The following is a 17,539-nucleotide window of genomic DNA, read 5'->3' on the forward strand; positions in this document are numbered from 1 at the left end:
GAAGCACACTGCTGAGGGGAGCAGCGGGCGGGTCAGGAGAGGTCTGCTGCGCCATGTGGTCACCTCCCAGGCAGGCGGGAATTGAACTCACGCGGAAGCAGCTTTAGCTTCTGAGTGCTGTGCTTTAACCTGCTGCGCCACCGGGGAGGGCCCTTGGTTGCTTTTAAGCCCTGAGGCACGCTTCTTGTAGATTCTTGCCATGTGGGAGGTAGGAGGGGCCCTCTGAGACCTCACTACCATTTTCTTAAGTTGACAGGATGGAGCTAGGGAGGACAAACTGCCATTACTTCTGGCTTTCAGACCACTGAAAATGCTGTTTTCTCTCAACACTTTCCCTCTGCTTTTTTATTAAAAAAAAAAAAGATTTATTTATGCATACAAGAACTGGGTACAGCCCAGAGGTGTGGGGGTGTGATTGGAGTCGGCAGAGACAGAGTGGCGAGCAAATAGGTAGATCGACTGAAATGCACTGCTGAGGGGAGCAGCGTGCAAGACAGGAGAGGTCTGCTGTATTCCTGTGGTTCACTCCCTGGCAGGGGTTAAAACCCCTGCTGCAGTGGCTGTAGGCAGCTTCATAGTGCTGTGATTTAACTCCTTGCGCCCTCTGCTTTTTTTTTTTATGATTTATTTATGCATACTGAACTGGGGTACAGGCCAGAGGTGCAGGAATGGTGAGAGGATTCACCAGAGACAGAGTGGGGAGCAGAACAGGCAGATTGACCAAAGTACACTGTCACAAAGTCAGTAGAGTTCTGCCATGCCATGTGAGTCAGCTCCCTGGCTGGGGAATGAACTCGAGCTGCCGTGGCTGGGGAAAGCTCCTAAGCGGTGCTTTCATCTGTTGCACCACCAGGGAGAGCCGCGCCTTCTGCTTTGTAGACCAGTCTGTCCAGTGGAAATACAGCCCTAGACACAGGTGCACTTCCAGATTTCCTAGGCGCCACATAAAAAGGGTAGATCGCAGTTCAGTTTTAGTGATTTCATTCATCTTAAACCATTATCCTGTTACTGTGTGTTCCATGTAAACATGGAGTATTTGTACTCCTGTGCGCTCATCAGGAACCTGGTGACAGCGCAGCCATCCAGACTCGCCGCAAGGGGGCGCTGACGCCTCCCTAGACCGCGTAGGGGTTTCCTGAGAAGTGCGCCCTTGGGGGATTTCGTGTTGTGTGGACTTCAGGAAGTACTGTCTTGCACGGAGATGGCACACCCTGCCCACACCAGCTGTAGGGCACGCCCACTGGGAGCACCAGGGCACGGGGCTCCGTCGTGGCTGTTAAGTGGCACGTGAGTACACCTGGTGCCTGGCATTTATCAGTGTGTACTTTCCCTCCTTCAGGAAATGCCTCTTCGGTCTCCACGTGGTAGAACTGAAGGTGGGGGCTGGGTCTCTCACCTCCACAGACTCTCGAACATTGCCCCTGCCAGTAGGTACCAGGTACATATTAGCTGAAGGTAGGAATGTCCAAGGTCACCCAGTCAGTAAAAGGAGTGTCTTCTTCAGCCTCCCTGAACAGAGCCCTTTCCGATGCTGCAGCCCGCTGAGATCTCTGGCAGGGGCGATTTCAGCTCGGGGTGGATTCTGGCTGGTGCTCTCTCCAGAGCCCTCGCTGCACCTGAGCAACTTGCCCCTTGCCAGCCGCCGAGCTAAGGGCTTTGTACGCCATTCTCGTCTCTGCACAGGGTGCTCCTGTGGGTAGCTACAGAGGGACACGGAGGTCCCATAAGGTTGTAGCTTGTAAGAGCGGTTGCTGGAATCAGAACCAGGGCTTTCTTATGCTGAAGTTTGAGTGTGTGTGTAGAACTGGGGTGTAGTCCAGAGGTGGCAGGGGGAGGGGAGATGATGCATCAGAAACAGAGTGGGGAACAGAACAGGCGGATCTACTGAAATACACTGCTGAGGGGGGCAGCGGGCGAGGCAGGAGAGGTCTGCTGCGCCATGTGGGTCACCTCCCTGGCCGGGGATTGAACTCAGGCAGGCTGTAGGGTGATGGTGCTGAGACTTAACCCCTAGACTGTCAGGGAGATCCTGAAGTTTTATTCTTAAGTAAACAGCATCTTTGAAAGGTAATTTGTGTGTATCTCTGGACAAGTCAGCCCTTCTGATAGTTTAGTTTCCAGTTGTAAAATGACAAGAACCAGTGAAAGCATTGGGGCCCACGGGCTGCAAGAGCTCAGAGACCAAAGTAATGACTTTGAAGACTGACTTTGAACAGGCAGCTCCTGGGTTTCTAGTGCTGGCCTGTTTAGGTGGGGAGCAAAAGGCATTATGTGCAAATATTTACTAAATGAACTGAGCACTTGAAACATCAGTGTCTAAAGCCCCACTACTGAGATAGTCCATCGGTGGGTCTGTCTCTGGCTGACTTTTGTGGCTGAGTCAATGCAGGTTGGTTCCCTACGAAAGGACTGCAGAGAGAAGCTGTGTACCGTGTGCGTGTATGATTTTGTGCAACTCAAACCACAGGCACCTTGGGATCTGGCAGGCTTTGGCCCCTTATCTGAAGAAAAGAAAAATCCACCAGGATTAAGACACAATGTTTCTTGAAAGGCTAATGAGGACTCTCCTGGTGGTACAGTGAGTTAAAGTGCAGCACTGTGAAGCTAGCAGCTGTGGCTTCACCCCAAGTGCGCGAGTTCCATCCCTGCCAGGGAGGTGACCCACAAGGCGCCTCGGCAGACCCCTCCTGCCCCGCCTGCTGCTCCCCTCAGCAGTGTAATTTGTCAATCTGCCTGTCCTGCTCCCCACTCTGTGTCCGGTGAATCCTCTCACTGCCCCTGCACCTCTGGCCTGTACCCCAGTTCTGTATGTAAAATAAATCTTAAAAGCTAATGAAAAGCCACATAGATGGCAAAAAGGATTCCTGGCACTGTGAAGTCCAGGATGCAGGGTGTTCATTGTGCCATCGTGCCCTTTTCAAAGAATTACACTTGCTGCTGTGTTCAGATAACGTGCCGTCAGTTAGAACCTAAATCTTGAATATGGAAAACTTACAAAGTTCAACTTCACTTTTAAAGTAGAGCCCAAATAAAAATTGTGAAGCAACCATCTAGTCTGGGATTGTGTTGCATGTTTCAAAAAAGTGGATTCGTTCCAAACGGCCTTTGTCAGGTCTACTTGCTCTCCGCGGGGGCAGGAGCCCCGCAGGCCTGGCAGGAGGGAGCCCAGGGCCTGAGCTGTGTCTCTGAGCCCTGTCTGCCGCTTCCCGCAGGCGGTGGCGGCCATGCACGGGAAGGAGCTGAGCGGCCGGCTGCTGTACGTGGGCCGGGCCCAGAAGCGCGTGGAACGGCAGAAGGAGCTAACGCGCCGGTTCGAGCAGATAAAGCAAGACCGGCTGAACCGCTACCAGGTGAGGGCGCCACCGCTGCTTGGGTGTGTGCGGAGGCCCGGTTGGGTCAACAGCCTCTGCGAGCCCCGCTTTGGGGATGGCGGGCGCTGCAGATTCTGGGTGACGCTGGGGTGGACGGTTCCGTTGAGGACCAGGTAGGAGCAGCGCGCTCGGTGGGCAGTGCTTCCAGTGGCCCGTGGTGGCCCGCCCTGGCCGCTTCTGCCAAGGGGCAGTGGCACGACCATCAGTCGCTTCCTTCCAGGGCGTGAACCTGTATGTGAAGAACCTAGATGACTCCATCGACGACGAGAAGCTGAGGAAAGAGTTCTCTCCCTACGGAGTGATTACCAGTGCGAAGGTGAGGGCGGCTGGACGGGCACAGCTTCCCCCGCCGTCCTCACTGCCCCAGCACCCAGCACCCCGCCCCGAGGCGTCCAGGGAGCTGGTGCGCAGCTACCCTCCCTGTGGAGTCTGTTGCCATTGGCGCTTCTTGTCCTTCTGCGGCCTGTCTGCAGGGGAAGAGTGGAAATGCAGCCCCAGACTCCCAGTTGAACTTACGGGGCTCACTGAAACCTTCGGTCACATAGCAAGCATTTATTGAGTGCCTGCTGTATGCCAGATTCTAGAAATTCGTGTCTCAGGATTTGCTGACTTGTTGCCTGGCCTTAGCTGCTGATAAAATGATCCCTCTGGGCCTCATCTTTGCCATCTGAAAAAGAGGCTTGGTGTGTCTCACTCTTGCCCACGCAAAGAGCCCTGGTCTGTGTCCACTCTCCCGAGTGTGCCAGCTGGCCTTCTGCGCTGTGACACGAGCAGCTGTCTTCTAGGCCTCATCTGGAGGAGGGCAGCCTTGGGCTGGAAGGTTCTTGGTCTTGGCTTTTCATTATAACCCCCTGGGCACACTTACACACAGACCCGAGTCAGAACAGAAAGCAGATCTCTGGGAGTAGGACCTGGGTGTTTTTGTTTTTTTTTTTTTTTAAAGATTTATTTATTTGTGCATACAGAACTGGGGTACAGGCCAGAGACTCAGGGGTGGTGAAAGACTTCACCAGAGACAGAGTGGGGAGCAGAACAGGCAGATCAACGAAGTACACTGCTGAGGGGAGCAGCGGGCAGGTCAGGAGAGGTCTGCCACGCCATGTGGTCATCTCCGGGGCAGGTAGAATCAAACTCATGCGGAAGTGGTTTCAGCTTCTTAGTGCAGTGCTTTAACCCGCAGCGCCACCAGGGAGGGCCCTGTTTTGTTTTGTTTTATAAAGCTCCCCAGATGACTTGAAGGGGACTCAATGTTCATTCCATACTACAGCACCTGCTGTTTTATGGCGCCCTTTAGGAAAGCAAGAAGTCCGATGTGGTACTTGCTCTTGAATAGTGTATAGTCTAGGGGAAGTCAGATGCGTCACTAACTCAAATCTGTTACCAGCTGTCTGGGCAGGGAAGGGGAGGTAAATATTGCAGGTGGAGCTTGGGGAGCGGAGTGGAACAGGAAGGAGGGCTTCCTTTAAGAAGGGGCAGCAGCATTTGACTTGGCTGTGAGAAGATAGGGAGCCGCAGGTGGGAAGGAGGCTCTTGCCAGAGAGACCTGTGTGGTTGCTGGGGCTGGTGACCTGCTCTTGGGTCTGTGGCGATGCCTGTTGGCCTCAGTTTCCACTAGGGAGCCACGTGGATAAGAGGTTCTCACAACTTTTTTTAAGAGTTATGTATTTATGCATACAAGAACTGGGATACAGGCCAGACGTGTGTGGGGCGGGGGAGTGTGACTGGATTCACCAGGCAGAGTGGGGAGCAGAGCAGGCAGATTAACAAAGTACACTGCTGAGGGGAGCAGCGGGGAGACAGGTCTGCTGTGCCATGTGGGTCACTCCCTGGCCAGGGATCAAACTCGTGCTGCAGGGGCTGCCGACAGCTTTGTAGCGCTGCGCTTTAGCCCAGTGCACCACCGAGGAGGGCGTGGTTCTCGTCACTGTTGAATTTAGCGCCTTTTGCAAAGATCGTGACAGAAGCCATGAGACTTGTAAGTTAACTGAACATCAGAAGCTGTGGGCTACTTCCCGGTAAATGTGCGTTAGGCTGGGACTGGAGTGAGTCGGGGGTTCCATGAGTCTCAGGGGTTCTAAGAGCGAGATTGGCTGGCTGTGGGTGGGGGGCGGTGCCTTGCCTTTCGGACCCTGGGCACCTTCTATAAAGCGGGGTCAGCATCCTATCTGCAGGTGTCTGACGGCGGCTCATGTAGCGCAGCTGCCCACAAGGGGTTGAAGCCGAGGTGGCTCTCATCATTCACACGCATGCCCTGTGGGATCCTCCTGGAAGGGGACTGAACAACTCTGTCTTGTCTGGAGTGGAAGCACTCCTGGGGTGACAGGCTTGTTAAGTGGATAATTGGGTTATTAAACAGGAAGGTGTTGTTTTTTTTTTTTTGCATAGAATAACGGGTGTAGTCTTGAGGTGCACAGCAGGTGAGAGGACTCACCAGAGACAGAGGGGGGAACAGAACAGGTGGGCAGGTGGGCTGGCTGAAACACACTGCTGAGGGAGCAGTGGGGAGACAGGAGAGGCCTGCAGACTACGCCATGTGGGTCAGCTCCCTGGCCGCTGTGGCTTCACAGTGCTGAGACTTCACCCCTTGCGCCACCACAGAGGCCCCCTGCTCCATTCTTAAAGAGTTTAACCAACCCTAGAGCACCTGTTCTTCCTTACGTTCCCCCCGATGCAGGCAGATACAGCAAAACTCTGAAGTGCAGATGTTCTCACTGGGTGATGGGTGGAAGCCAGAGAGCAGGCCTCACCTAGGAAGGGGCCTGGCCCGACCCCCTCACTGCAAATGACAGCCGCCTCCTCTCCCTGGCTCGGCTGTGCGTGACGCGAGGAGCCGTGTCGGCATCTGGCATGCAGTGCGCCTCAGTAAATGTGGGGAGGCACTCCCCCCAGGGTGGCGGGTGTCTCCTGGGCCCTCCCGGGGGCGGGAGCAGGCCCAGGAGTTTGCTCCCCACCCCAGTAGCCCTTGTCTTGTCTTGCTTTTAGGTGATGACAGAGGGTAGCCACAGCAAGGGGTTTGGCTTTGTGTGTTTTTCCTCTCCAGAAGAGGCGACGAAGGCCGTGACAGAGATGAACGGGCGCATTGTTGGCACCAAGCCGCTGTACGTGGCGCTGGCCCAGCGCAAAGAGGAGCGGAAGGCCATCTTGACCAACCAGCACATGCAGCGTCTGTCCACCGTGCGGGCCCTGAGCGGCCCCCTGCTGGGCTCCTTCCAGCAGCCCACTAGCTACTTCCTGCCCGCCGTGCCCCAGGTGACGGCCTGCCCACGACCCCCACTGGGTCCTTCCAGTGACCACCGGGGAGCCGGAGCTTCATGGGTCGCCGAGGGCTCCGGACTTGTGTCACAAACCCACTAGGCAGGTCACTTCCGCTGCCTATAAGTGGGGCTCCCGGCACCTCCCCACCGAGACGCGTGGGTGCTGTGCTGAGGCTGCTGAGACTCCGTGGGCTTGGGAAATGCATCGAACAAAGCAGCCTCGGTTTTTTCACGCCAAATACTATTCTGTAGTGACAAGCCATCGTGCGTGCGTGTGACGTCGCCACACTGGCAGAGTAGGGCCAGCGTCTCTCCAACTTAGATGGCCACTTTTTATGGGGTGCCACTGGAGGTCACTGCTCTGGGAAGCTTGGTTTGGGCAGGACACCCACAGGCCTGTGGAAGTAGAGAGATGCCAGCCGCCGACGGCTACTGAGCAGGAAATGCCCACCCTTCAGCGGTGGCTCCAGCTGGCCCGTTACACCTGCTCATCCAGGTCACGGGGCTGTGAGGCGCAAGGATGGCTGCCGAGACCTCCTGTGAGGGGTCAGGGCGAGTGGGCACCCTGGGAGGGGAGCGGAGACCTTCATCCCAGCCTGGCGGGGCCTCCCCCCAGCTCTCTGGGGGGGGATAGTGGAGCGGCTGCAGCCACGCCTCTGGGGGACTGCAGTTCCTCACCTCCCCTGCGGCACCCCCCTCACTTCCGCCATCGTCTCCTACACAGCCGCCAGCCCAGGCTGCCTACTACGGCTCCGGCCCCATAGCGCCCATCCAGCCGGCCCCCAGGTGGACGGCCCAGCCGCCTCGCCCCTCCTGTGAGTGACTCCGCCTTCCCATCAGCCTGGCCCGTGGGTGTGGGTCCCCAGGGCGTGTGTGGCGCTGGAGTGACCTAGTGGGCTTTGGGGTCAAGCTGGCCCTACCACTTCCCAGGGTGGTGATTTGGGCAGTAGCTTCCTCCTCTGCGGCTGTTTCCTCCTCAGAGGTGGGCCTGACAGGCCTGTGTAAACAGCAGCACAGCACTGAGCCCTAAAGACCTTTCCCCACGTTCCCCCGCCACCCCCACCCCCACCCCAGAGCCACTGTCTTCAATTAGCTCCAAGACCTGTCTGATGTGTGACAGTTCTGGCAAAGCTGAGGAAATGAAACGCCTCGGTGCTGGGCGTGTTGCGTGGCCCTTGTCTGAGAGAAGCCCGCCCTGACTTGACACTGTCTTCAGGGAGGTGTTGCTCACCACATGGCTGTATCTTGGGGCTTTGTAACTGCAGGTACCCACCAGCCTCTCTGGAGTTCTGGGTCTGCTTGACTAGGGGTATTCCCTCATCATTCTGAATGTTCTGGTTCCTCTTCCCATTTCCTGCCTCACCCTGAAACTTGTGGGCCCAGCATGTCACTCCGGCTCCTGCCCTCTTGCCCTCTCCTGAAATCCTTCTCTCCATGTTTTTTGCTCCACAAGCCACCTGCCACCCGGCTTCCTCCATGATCCAGCCCCCCCCCTCATCTTGGCACCCCCCGGCCCATGTCAGCAACGTGAGGCAGGCCTCCACCCAGGCGCCGCACCCGGTGCCCCACACCCAACGAGTGGGTAAGTGTGGGCAGGGCCCAGAGGAGGGTGGGGCAAGGGTTTGGTGCTCAGCTAGGCTGGGGAGTCAGCACCTACCTTCTGTGACCTTCTTTTCACGGCCAGGAGAGCAGGCTGGCCTGGGAGTCTCCGGAGCGGCAGGACCCGGTTCCCGGACCCGGTTCCTGGCACCAGCTCCCTCAGTGGCCCTGCTAACTGCTGTCTAGTCGCCACCTCTTTAAAGCAGAGATGAAAACAATCCTCCTGTTTGGTTGGGAGGGTGTGAGCACACGTGAGCCAGACCTGAACCTGTCGGGCCAGCAGCAGCTGCGAGACAGGTGCAGAGCTGGGTGCGAGGCAGGCGCATCCGCTCCTTCCTGCACTGGGCACGTCGCACACCTTCTCCCAGCCGGCCCTGTGGGCCGCTTGGGGAGGTTCCTCGCGGGGCTCTCGGGGCCCCAACGTCCCTGCTTGTTTCTTGCAGCCGACATCGGCACCCAGACCACAGGGCCCTGTGTGGCAGGATGCTGCATGCCAGGAGGCCCACTCCTGACGCACAGATGTCTTGCGGCATCACACGCCACCTGCGGGGTGAGTGTCGGCCGCCCTGGGAGCTGCGCCCCGGAGTGCTGGCGCAGAACTTAGCGGAGGAGGGGCTGGCCTTCTCTGGGTCTTGCTTTTCTTTCTCGTCTTGCCTGGTGAAGTTTCACTGAGCAGTATCAAAGTGATCAAGAAGAGATCACCCTTACTGACAGGGGAAAGGAGGCCAGCAGCTCATTTTGTTAATTACAATTTGTTTTGCTTTGGGTTCCTACCAATGTGAGTTTAGATTTTCTTAGTCGTTGTTGAGCGGCAAGGATATGATTAATCTGCAAAGCAGAACTGAAAATATCAGCTGCAATTCAACTAGGAGGGTTTCTTCCTGCCCCTCCCCGCCACGCCAGTCTCAAGCGCGGCATTCTATCTTGTCTACAATCTATGCTTCCAATTATTTTCTGCACCAGGCACAAGCATGGCAGCAAAAAGGCATTGTAAATTTTCCAGGGTACGAACAGGTCAGAAAGGGCTTCGTTTTTTTCCCTTCAATTTTGGATTAGTTTTATTTTTGATGAATAATATGATAGTTTATTTTTACATCATTTTGTGCATTTTTTTCATCTCAGTTGTAATCCCCTTGGGCTTCCCATCACCAAATCACCCATGTGCCATCACCAGGGCATTCCTCCCCCCCCCCCCAGTTTTTGATCCCATTCCCCACTCCACCCCCACAAAATGTCTCTGTATGTAGCTGTTCATCATTATCGTGATTTTCTCGCCTGTTCCATTATATTCCCGCTATGAGTGAAACCATCCGATATTTTTCTTTTTCTTTCTGGCTTATATCACTAAGCTCCACCCATGTTGCAGCAAAAGACATGTTTCTTTTTTTGGTGGCTGAGTAATATTCCATTGTGTATATGGACCACATCTTTCTAATCCAGCCATCCACTTTTGGGCATTTGGGCTGCTTCCATGTCAGAAAGGGCTTCATTTTAGGCAAAGTGATCAGCAGTGGGTGGCCTGCATTTGGCAACAGGCAACATCAGAGTGAAACCTAGTCCCGGGGTCCAGAGTATTTCCCGCTCAGTCCTCTGTGACCAGCCCCGTACCCTGCACCCCAACCTGGCAGGGCTGAGTGCTGAGGCCTCGCCCTCTGCTGGTGTTCAGGGCTGTGTCCCGCCCATGCAGGCCTGGGAGCCCGCGGCGCACGCCACGCGACAGAAGCCCCTGACAGCGTCCATGCTGGCCGCCGCGCCGCCGCACAAGCAGAAACAGATGATTGGTGAGTGTCTGGCTCCCCACGGGAGCAGAAGTGGGGGCTGAGGGCTGGCTCGCCTGGTGGGAGGCCTCCGACCTGCAGGCCAGACCTCAGGACAAGGTCCAGGTTTCTGCTGGCCAGGCCGCTGGGTGACCTTGCCCACCACGTTGCCTGCGCTCTCTCTAGGCCTCTGTTTCTCATCTTAACAACCTGGCCGGCCCAGAGGCCCCGAGACGTTTCCGGCTCTGTGGTTCTACTGGACTCAGGCTGGGAAAGACCCCAGATGTGGTGGAGGAGGGGCCGGGGAGGAGCTAGGTGCCTGATCTTGGGTTTCATCAAGGCCCGCCGCAGATCCCCACCTCTCCGGAGTAGGAAATAAGTGTGCTGGGCAAATGGATGTTCCCCACTGACTGCATGGCTGGTGCAAGTCCTCTCCCTCGGCGGAGTGAAGGAGCAAGCTTGCTCCTAGTCGGCAGGCTCATCTCTGCGTGCTAACCGAGATCGCTAGACCCTACTCTGAAGAGCCCTACTGCCAGTCCCCTCATTGTTTCCTGGTTCACCTGGGGTTCTGCCTCCCCCAAAGGAAAGTTCACCGTGGCCTTAATGGTGGTAGAAAGCTGACAGCAGCCCCAGTAAGCACCTCTACTTTCCTATGGGAGAACCTCTCTCACTTGGGGCACTACAGCCCCTACTGCCAGGCCCTCTTGTGTGTTGCCCAGAGAGGCTGGCCACCACCTCCAGGTCTGTCCCTACAAGAAGTCAATTAAGCTTGTCTGTCTGGCTCCCCACTCCTGCAAAGTCAGGTTCAGCAGTATATCCTGTCTGACATGTAGGCATGTGTACCTGGAGCTGTTTCTTGCAAAGTGAACAAGAGGGGGCTTTCTTTTTTTAATAGACTGATTTATGTATGCATCCCAAAGCTGGAGCACAGGCCCAAAGAGTGGTCTTTAGACGGCGACCGGCTTGGTGTCGCGCCTAGGGAGAGCACCTCACAAACAACTTGTTTCTCCATGTGCCCCTCCAAGGCGGGGTTTGCTGTGCTTGTTGAACAGGCAGGGGAAGGCGCCCAGGCGGTGACGGGGCCCAGCCTGGCAGGGGCAGTTCTGGGACCTGTGCCCAGAGGCCTCCCTGCTCTGTCTGGTGGTACTACCCCGGGATGTTGGGGTGCCTGCGAGGTGTGTGTACGAGCTATCAGCTGTTGCACACAGGTGAGCATCTCTACCCCCTCATCTACGACGTCCACACGCAGCTGGCTGGCAAGATCACGGGCATGCTGCTGGAAGTCGACAACTCGGAGCTGCTGCTGTTGCTGGAGTCGCCAGAGTCCCTCCACGCCAAGGTGGGCCAGAGCCCGGGCGGGCCACGGAGCTACCCGTGGAGGCGGCTGCGGGGTGGGCAGGCAGCTGGAGTTTGTCTCGAACGCCAGCTAATACCTGCAGAACCCTGGCATGGGAGAGGGCCAAAATGAGGGCTTGCTCCTCCAGCCCCCCAGAGGAAGGCTGTGCAGCGCCACAGGCCAGGCTCCGGGCGCGGGCGGCGTTCTCAGTGTGAGGGTTACGAATCCCCGGCTGTCCAGTGTTCACGTCTTGAGCTGACGGCGGGTTTCTGTCACGAGGGCTTACAGGCAGCAGCACCGCTCTGGAGGGAGAGGTGTGCTCACGCCTGGCATGCTGGGCGGGCTCTCCCGGCCCCCGGCCGGGGCAGTCACTTCAGTCCTCCCCATGTGTCCCACAGGTGGACGAGGCTTTGGCAGTGCTGCAGGCGCATCAGGCCGTGGAGCAGACGCAAGTCGTGCCCTGATGTCAGGTGGGTGGGCGACGAGCAGCTGAGCCCCGAAGCTGCGAAGACCTTGCCGGGACTTCCACCAGCTCCCTGAGAAACTGTGGCACTGTTTTTCTGAGGCGCCAAGGAAGGCGTCTGGGGGAAGTTGAGGGTCAAAGGGGAGACAAGCTTGGCGCTGAGAGCGGGCGCTGACGCGACTGCAAGCGAAGATGTCCCGGCAGCCGCCCTCCGGGCCGACTCAGAAGGGGCTGGGAGCTCCCTGGGCCCGGCCTGCCTGGGCCTCCTCGCTGTTCTCGGGGGAAGGCTGGGCGCCTGCTGTTCTTGGAAACACTTTTTACTTTTCACGCCCAGTAAACGGAACCCTCACCCGCTCCGCTCCGGGCTGACAGGACAGCGCTTCCTGCTCTTGCGTGGCTCTAGGCCCGTAAACTGTAACTTATTTCTCAGCTGGGCTGTATCTTGCGGGAGCTCTGTGGAATGCAGGCGGGGCGCCCACCGGCCTGCTGCCTTTTGCTTTGTGCATTAAAAGTGCTGCAAAATATCTTGTCTCCCAGAAGCCTCCTTGTGCCAGGGTGATGGGGCAGAGCAGAGGGTAGGCTTGGCACGAAGGAACTGAACCCAGGCAGCACAGAGGGTCCATATGCGGGAAAAGCCCGCCACCAGCGCAGACACGGCTAGCAGCTGCTGTCCTGTGGCCCTGATGACCGAAGCTACGGGTGCCCACACCAGGTTGCGTGGGGCTGTGATGTCATTAAAGCACTTCAGGGCGCCTCCCGGATCAGGGCTTCCTTCTGCAGGAAGAAGCCTGTTGGGCATCCCTTTTTTTCACTAGTAAACAAAGATTCTTGCCTTCTAGACCTCGAAAAGAAAGTCAGTTGTAGCTGGATGTCACTTCTCCACCTGCCTCAAATCAGGTAAGAGTCACACTTGCGGAAGAAGTGGCAGTGAAAGGGGCTCAGCCCCCCGCTGGAATGCCCTGGCCACACGCCTCAGCTCCGTGACCCAGCCTTCAGATGTAGGCAGGGCCGAACTGTAGCTCAGCCTGTGTGACGAGGGGCCAGGGACGGTCACTCCGCCTGCCCTGCTGTCTGGAGTCCCCACACTTCTGTTCCACATAGGTGAAACAACTGAGCGAGGACCAGCAGGCGGGGCGGCAGCCCCTAGCTCCTGCTGGGCCCTAGTGCACTCTCCCGCCGCCTCCACACTGCTGCCTGTGAACCTGCGGGCACCTTCTGGTCCCTGTGCTCCCCAGAAAGGCCTCTGCCTCCCCCGCTGCCGCAGCTCAATTCCCATGTGATAACCCTCTTCAAGCTTGGCTTCCTCAGGGAAGTAAAGCATTGTGATGATTCCTCAGAAACAATGAAGCTGTTGCAGTTTCACTGTGTGGTAACCAGACTGTCAGCCCTCTGACAGCAGAGACTGCCTGTGTATTCACATACATGGTCTGGCCGCTGCATACACTTCAGTAAATTTCAGTGCTTGAATCTCAATAAACAGATTTATTATAACTTCAAAGTTCCAAGCACAAAGCTAAAACAGCAAAATGAAAGTGTAACAGACACTGCTGTAGAAGACTTTAATGCAAGAGCTTAATCACACAGCGCAACAGAACGGGAGGCAGGTGAAACTGAACATCACACAAAGAAGACTGCTGGGTCAGGGGCAGCCCCTGCCTGGGCCAAGGCCGCCTCCCATCCACCTTCGGAGAGGGCCAGCCGCCGGCTCTGGAACAGCTCAGGCCCCTCCATGCGGGAGGCAGCAGCACGGAGCCACGACTGAGCCATCCACGGGGCAGGGCCTCTCACCCCACCAGAGGGGGCAAAGGGAGCCCACCAAGAGGCACTGGGCTCAGAACTCGGGGGCCAGCAGCCCTAGAGAACCAGCTCACCAGGCTGCCTTGCTGGGCCAGGGCTTCCCAGTTAGCCCTTGCCCCTTCAGCCCCCCCTCTCAGAGCAACCACAGTGAGGCTCTGGTGAAGCTAAAGGAGCAGCGCTTGATCTGGAACATGCCTGGGGCAGGGCAGAGTTGGCTGCTTTGCTGGCAAGGCCCAATTTGCGTGATGTGCGGCCGGGGAACGGGGCTTCAGCGCTAATGGGGACCTTTCCAGCAAACCAGCATCTGTGCTTGACTACACTGAGCTTAATTTGAATAAGCAAAGCCTCTGAAGGGGTGGGGGCCACTGCCTCTGAGGGGCTGAGGAGCTGTGCTGGGCCCCAGGAGCAGGCACAGAGGAAGGAGGTCAGGCAGAGGTTTCCTGCTGCCCTTCGGGTTTTAGTTTAAGATCTGGTTAACTTCCTGTTGCAACTTCTGTGCAGGGCCGTTCCTGGGCTCAATTTGCAGGAGGCTGCTGAGGTCTGCACAGCTGGATTTATAGTCCTAATAGGAAAGAGAAGGGTGTGGGGCCAGTGCCCTGACGGAACTGGGGTCAAGTGAGGGGCTGCTTCCCACACGGCAGAGGGCTTTCTGACCCCGGCCTGCAGGCCTGCCCTCAGCTAGCTGGGGCGCGGGGGGGGGGGGGGGGGGACGGAACAAACCGCCTGGCTTTGACTACGCTCAGAAGAGCCACCACAGGCACAACAGACTGTAGCTCTGTTGGTACCTTTCGTCCAGGATCTTTTTACCTTGAGTGCCTTGTAGGCTTGAGCTCGTCTATAAAATGCCTTCACATTCTTCCCGTCCAGCTTGAGGGCGTCTGTGCAATCCTCCACTGCTTCTCTGTACTGCTTCAGGACCAAATGGCAGAGCGCTCTGAGGGGAGAGACATTTTAGAGGTTTCAGTCACTGACTTCAGTCACTCCTTCAGGGCCCCTAGGTAGCCTGAGGCGCCAGCTCTGACTCAGCAAACACCTGCTCTGTGCTGGTGATTGCACCTTCAATCCTCACCACAGCCCTGGCTCCTCAGAAGAAAGATGGGACTTGCTCAACTGGAAACGGACCCCACTCAAGTTGGGGTCATGGGACCCCGGAGCGTGAGGTTGTTCAGTTCTCCTTCTGCTTCCTGCTGCCCTCTAGTACTCTTTCAAGGAAGAGAAGGCTCCCTGCACACTTCCCCTCGACAGATTAGAAGTTATCTACCTTAACCTGAACACGCTGACACGCTGGTGATGAAACATAAAGCTGCCTCAAAAATAAGGGGGACTGACCGGCGGTGACCAAGCATTTAGAACACCATAGCGCGAACGCCACATTAATTGCGGCCTTCAGTGATGGGTGCAAGGGTGTGGAATATGCAGTTTACTTTCAACCTACATTTTGAAAATCTTTATAATGCTGGATAAACATTCTGCATTTGGGGGAAAGTATGTCTCTAATGTGTGTATCTTCTAGTCCTTCTCTAAGTCACTAAACACGTTTCCTGGCGTTCCTGAGGTCCATTTTCAGCTGGGGTCTCACTGAGCTGGATGGGCCGTAGTTTATTCTAGCCATCGCCTCTCCGCAAACATGTTTCACTGTTTCTAGTCTGTAAAGAAAGGATGCTGCCATGAGTGTCCTTGTGCGCGACCCTCAGGAGCCAAGATGGGACTGCAGCATCCAAGTGAAGTTTTGATCATTACTGCCAAATGTTTCCCACAGGGGCACTAGCGAGCATTGCTGACAGAGCCTATTTTCCTGCGACCCAGCCAACCTTGGGTCTCAACTTCGGACCTCTCCCAACTTGGAAGGAAAGTCTGTCTAACGCATGGGGAAAGCTGAGTATCTTTATGTAAAGTTTTTTAATCTTGTGAAGTAGAAATATCCAACTTCTCCTTAAATGACTTGAGTCTTCCTCCCGCACAGAATACTGTGGCCACTTTAACCTGTGCATTCTTTCAGAACTTAATGGCTTCACTTTGCATTTTAAACAGTGATCCACTTAGAATTTATTTTAAAGAGTGAAGTAAGGATCAGGTTTATTTTTAACTTTTAGCCAACCTAAGAACACCAGGCATGGATAATCCCTTTTTCCCTCCACATATACTAAATTCTCTTCTCATTTTTTCCTGACAAACTTTAATTATCATGCATCAAAAAAAATTAGTGTTTTCATTGAGACTTCATGAAACTTACAAATTAATTTAGAAAAAGCTTCCCCTTAATAATTTAAAGGCATGGACACTTTCTTTGGCCCTCTTACCACTTACGGGGTCCTGTGTTCTCCCCTGAGGCAGGCAGCCTCTCTGTCAGCTCTAACAGTACAGAGGGAGGGGCGAAATCTGAGTCCCAAAACAAAGCCTGGGAGAACTGGTAACTTCTACATGGCCTCTGGGAACACTTGCTCTTGGGACCTCGATCTGACAGGAGGAAGCCAACTGCCCCGAAACCCCCATACTCTGAGGATGCTGCCAGCTTGCTCTGGGTGTCCATCCCCGGCCACCATGTATCTCAGATGTGCAAAAGGAGCCCTTCATGTACCTCCAGTCTTTGCTACCATCTTGTTGCTCCTGAATGAGAACTTGTCTTCCTGAATTCCTGGCTCACAAGTCAAAGGCAAAAGAAAAGTTACCAGGTTACCAAGTTACCACGAAGTTTTAAAGTAGACTTAAACTTTACCCACAGTGAATGGGCTCTGGTAACTGAAGGAACCGGCCAAGTTTCTGGGAAGTAGAGAAGCCAGAGTCAAAGCACTATATCCTCTGTAGTGACATCCGGGTATCAACGTTGTGATGAGCAGGTGCATATGACTTCTCAAGATTCTATAGAATAAACACCCTTGGCTTTGAGTAAACAGAATGCTCTTGTATCTAGTCAGAAGGTTTTCATTACAGAGGAGTCTAGGAGATAACACGAGCGAGTAAAAAGGAACCTAAGCTTTGGCGCCTGTAAGGCCAGCCTGGGTCGCAGCTCTACCCTGTGTCGCTGAGCGACTACTTGCTGGCCCCCCTCTGGCTGTCTTCACCCACAGACGGGAACGGGCCCTGGCCTGACGAGCTGCTGGGAGTGCAGGTTGAGACTCTTCTGGCAGGCCAGTCAGGTTTTGGTGAGGTGTGGAGACCATGTCCATGAGTGGTGGTATCATCAGGTATCGGGTGATACCTGATGGAGAAGTCAGCCAGGGCGACGCCTGTTCCGCACAGTGCGCGCGGCTCACGGACTGACGTGCGGCCTCTGTGGTCTCTGCTTTCAGCCCCAGCAAATGGAATTAAATTCTGTATAAAGTTATCGGCTTTCTGAACCTACAAATTCAAGGAACCACAACTAAAAACTGGTGTTTTTTGGAATCTGTCGAAATCAACCTCAAGTTAACTAGGAGAACAAATCTGGGAAAACAGCCAGGGGTTCTCTAAGAATGAGGACAACACCAGACCTACAAGAATTTACACGTCAACAATAACTACAACCACCGTGGCACAGACACAATGGTGTGTAGAACCGTTTTTAAGTAAAACACAACATGGTCTGAGTGTGAAACATCTGCGGAAATGGCTGAACAAGGCATCCAGCGGCGAGAGGAAAGCCAGCCGCAGCACCCAGAGAGAGGGGAGGCAGAGGGCAGCGGGCAGCGGTGGGCAGCCGCCCTCCCTCCCAGCCTGCAGAGTGCGGCACCCTGGGCCAGTCAGTAAGGCCACACAGCTAAAAGTTCTAGAAGAGCTGGGGCTCTCTTCAACTCACGTGGTAGCAAAACCAGACATGAGCTACTGAGTCCTTTTTGCTCCCACTCGGCCTGTCCTGGACTATACCGTTTCACGGCAGAAAGGCTGCCGCTGCAGCCCAGACCCTGCCGCTGCCGCCCAGACCCTGCCTCTGCCGCCCAGACCCTGCCTCTGCAGCCCAGACCCTGCCTCTGCAGCCCAGACCC

General features: G+C 55.7%; 2 protein-coding genes across 5 annotated transcripts in view; one reads left to right on the top strand and one right to left on the bottom strand.

Moving 5' to 3' along the window:
* The window catches only part of PABPC1L (poly(A) binding protein, cytoplasmic 1-like), a 19,105-nt gene extending 6,974 nt beyond the window's left edge, over positions 1–12,131 (top strand). The window contains exons 6-14 of one of the 4 annotated variants that reach the window (XM_012728445.1): positions 3,213–3,350; positions 3,592–3,687; positions 6,354–6,620; positions 7,350–7,443; positions 8,097–8,207; positions 8,668–8,774; positions 9,912–10,005; positions 11,190–11,320; positions 11,716–12,131. In XM_012728445.1, the coding sequence (XP_012583899.1) occupies positions 3,213–3,350; positions 3,592–3,687; positions 6,354–6,620; positions 7,350–7,443; positions 8,097–8,207; positions 8,668–8,774; positions 9,912–10,005; positions 11,190–11,320; positions 11,716–11,781 (1,104 nt within the window). In that variant the 3' untranslated portion in view covers positions 11,782–12,131. Of the gene's footprint in view, positions 1–3,212; positions 3,351–3,591; positions 3,688–6,353; positions 6,621–7,349; positions 7,444–8,078; positions 8,208–8,470; positions 8,476–8,667; positions 8,775–9,911; positions 10,006–11,189; positions 11,321–11,715 lie in introns of those variants that run through there. The other 3 variants (XM_012728444.1, XM_012728446.1, XM_004687409.1) reach the window with 3 other exon arrangements.
* A 1,118-nt stretch (positions 12,132–13,249) lies between these two features.
* Positions 13,250–17,539, bottom strand: part of TOMM34 (translocase of outer mitochondrial membrane 34) — a 15,157-nt gene continuing 10,867 nt past the window's right edge. The window contains exons 6-7 of the mRNA XM_004687408.2: positions 14,385–14,511; positions 13,250–14,139 (exon numbers count right to left, since the gene is read on the bottom strand). Coding sequence (XP_004687465.1) covers positions 14,035–14,139; positions 14,385–14,511 — 232 coding nt within the window. The 3' untranslated portion in view covers positions 13,250–14,034. The remainder of the gene's footprint in view (positions 14,140–14,384; positions 14,512–17,539) is intronic.

The sequence above is a fragment of the Condylura cristata genome, unplaced genomic scaffold, assembly GCF_000260355.1.
Source record: "Condylura cristata isolate star-nosed mole 26May11 unplaced genomic scaffold, ConCri1.0 scaffold00022, whole genome shotgun sequence".
Taxonomy (NCBI): domain Eukaryota; kingdom Metazoa; phylum Chordata; class Mammalia; order Eulipotyphla; family Talpidae; genus Condylura; species Condylura cristata.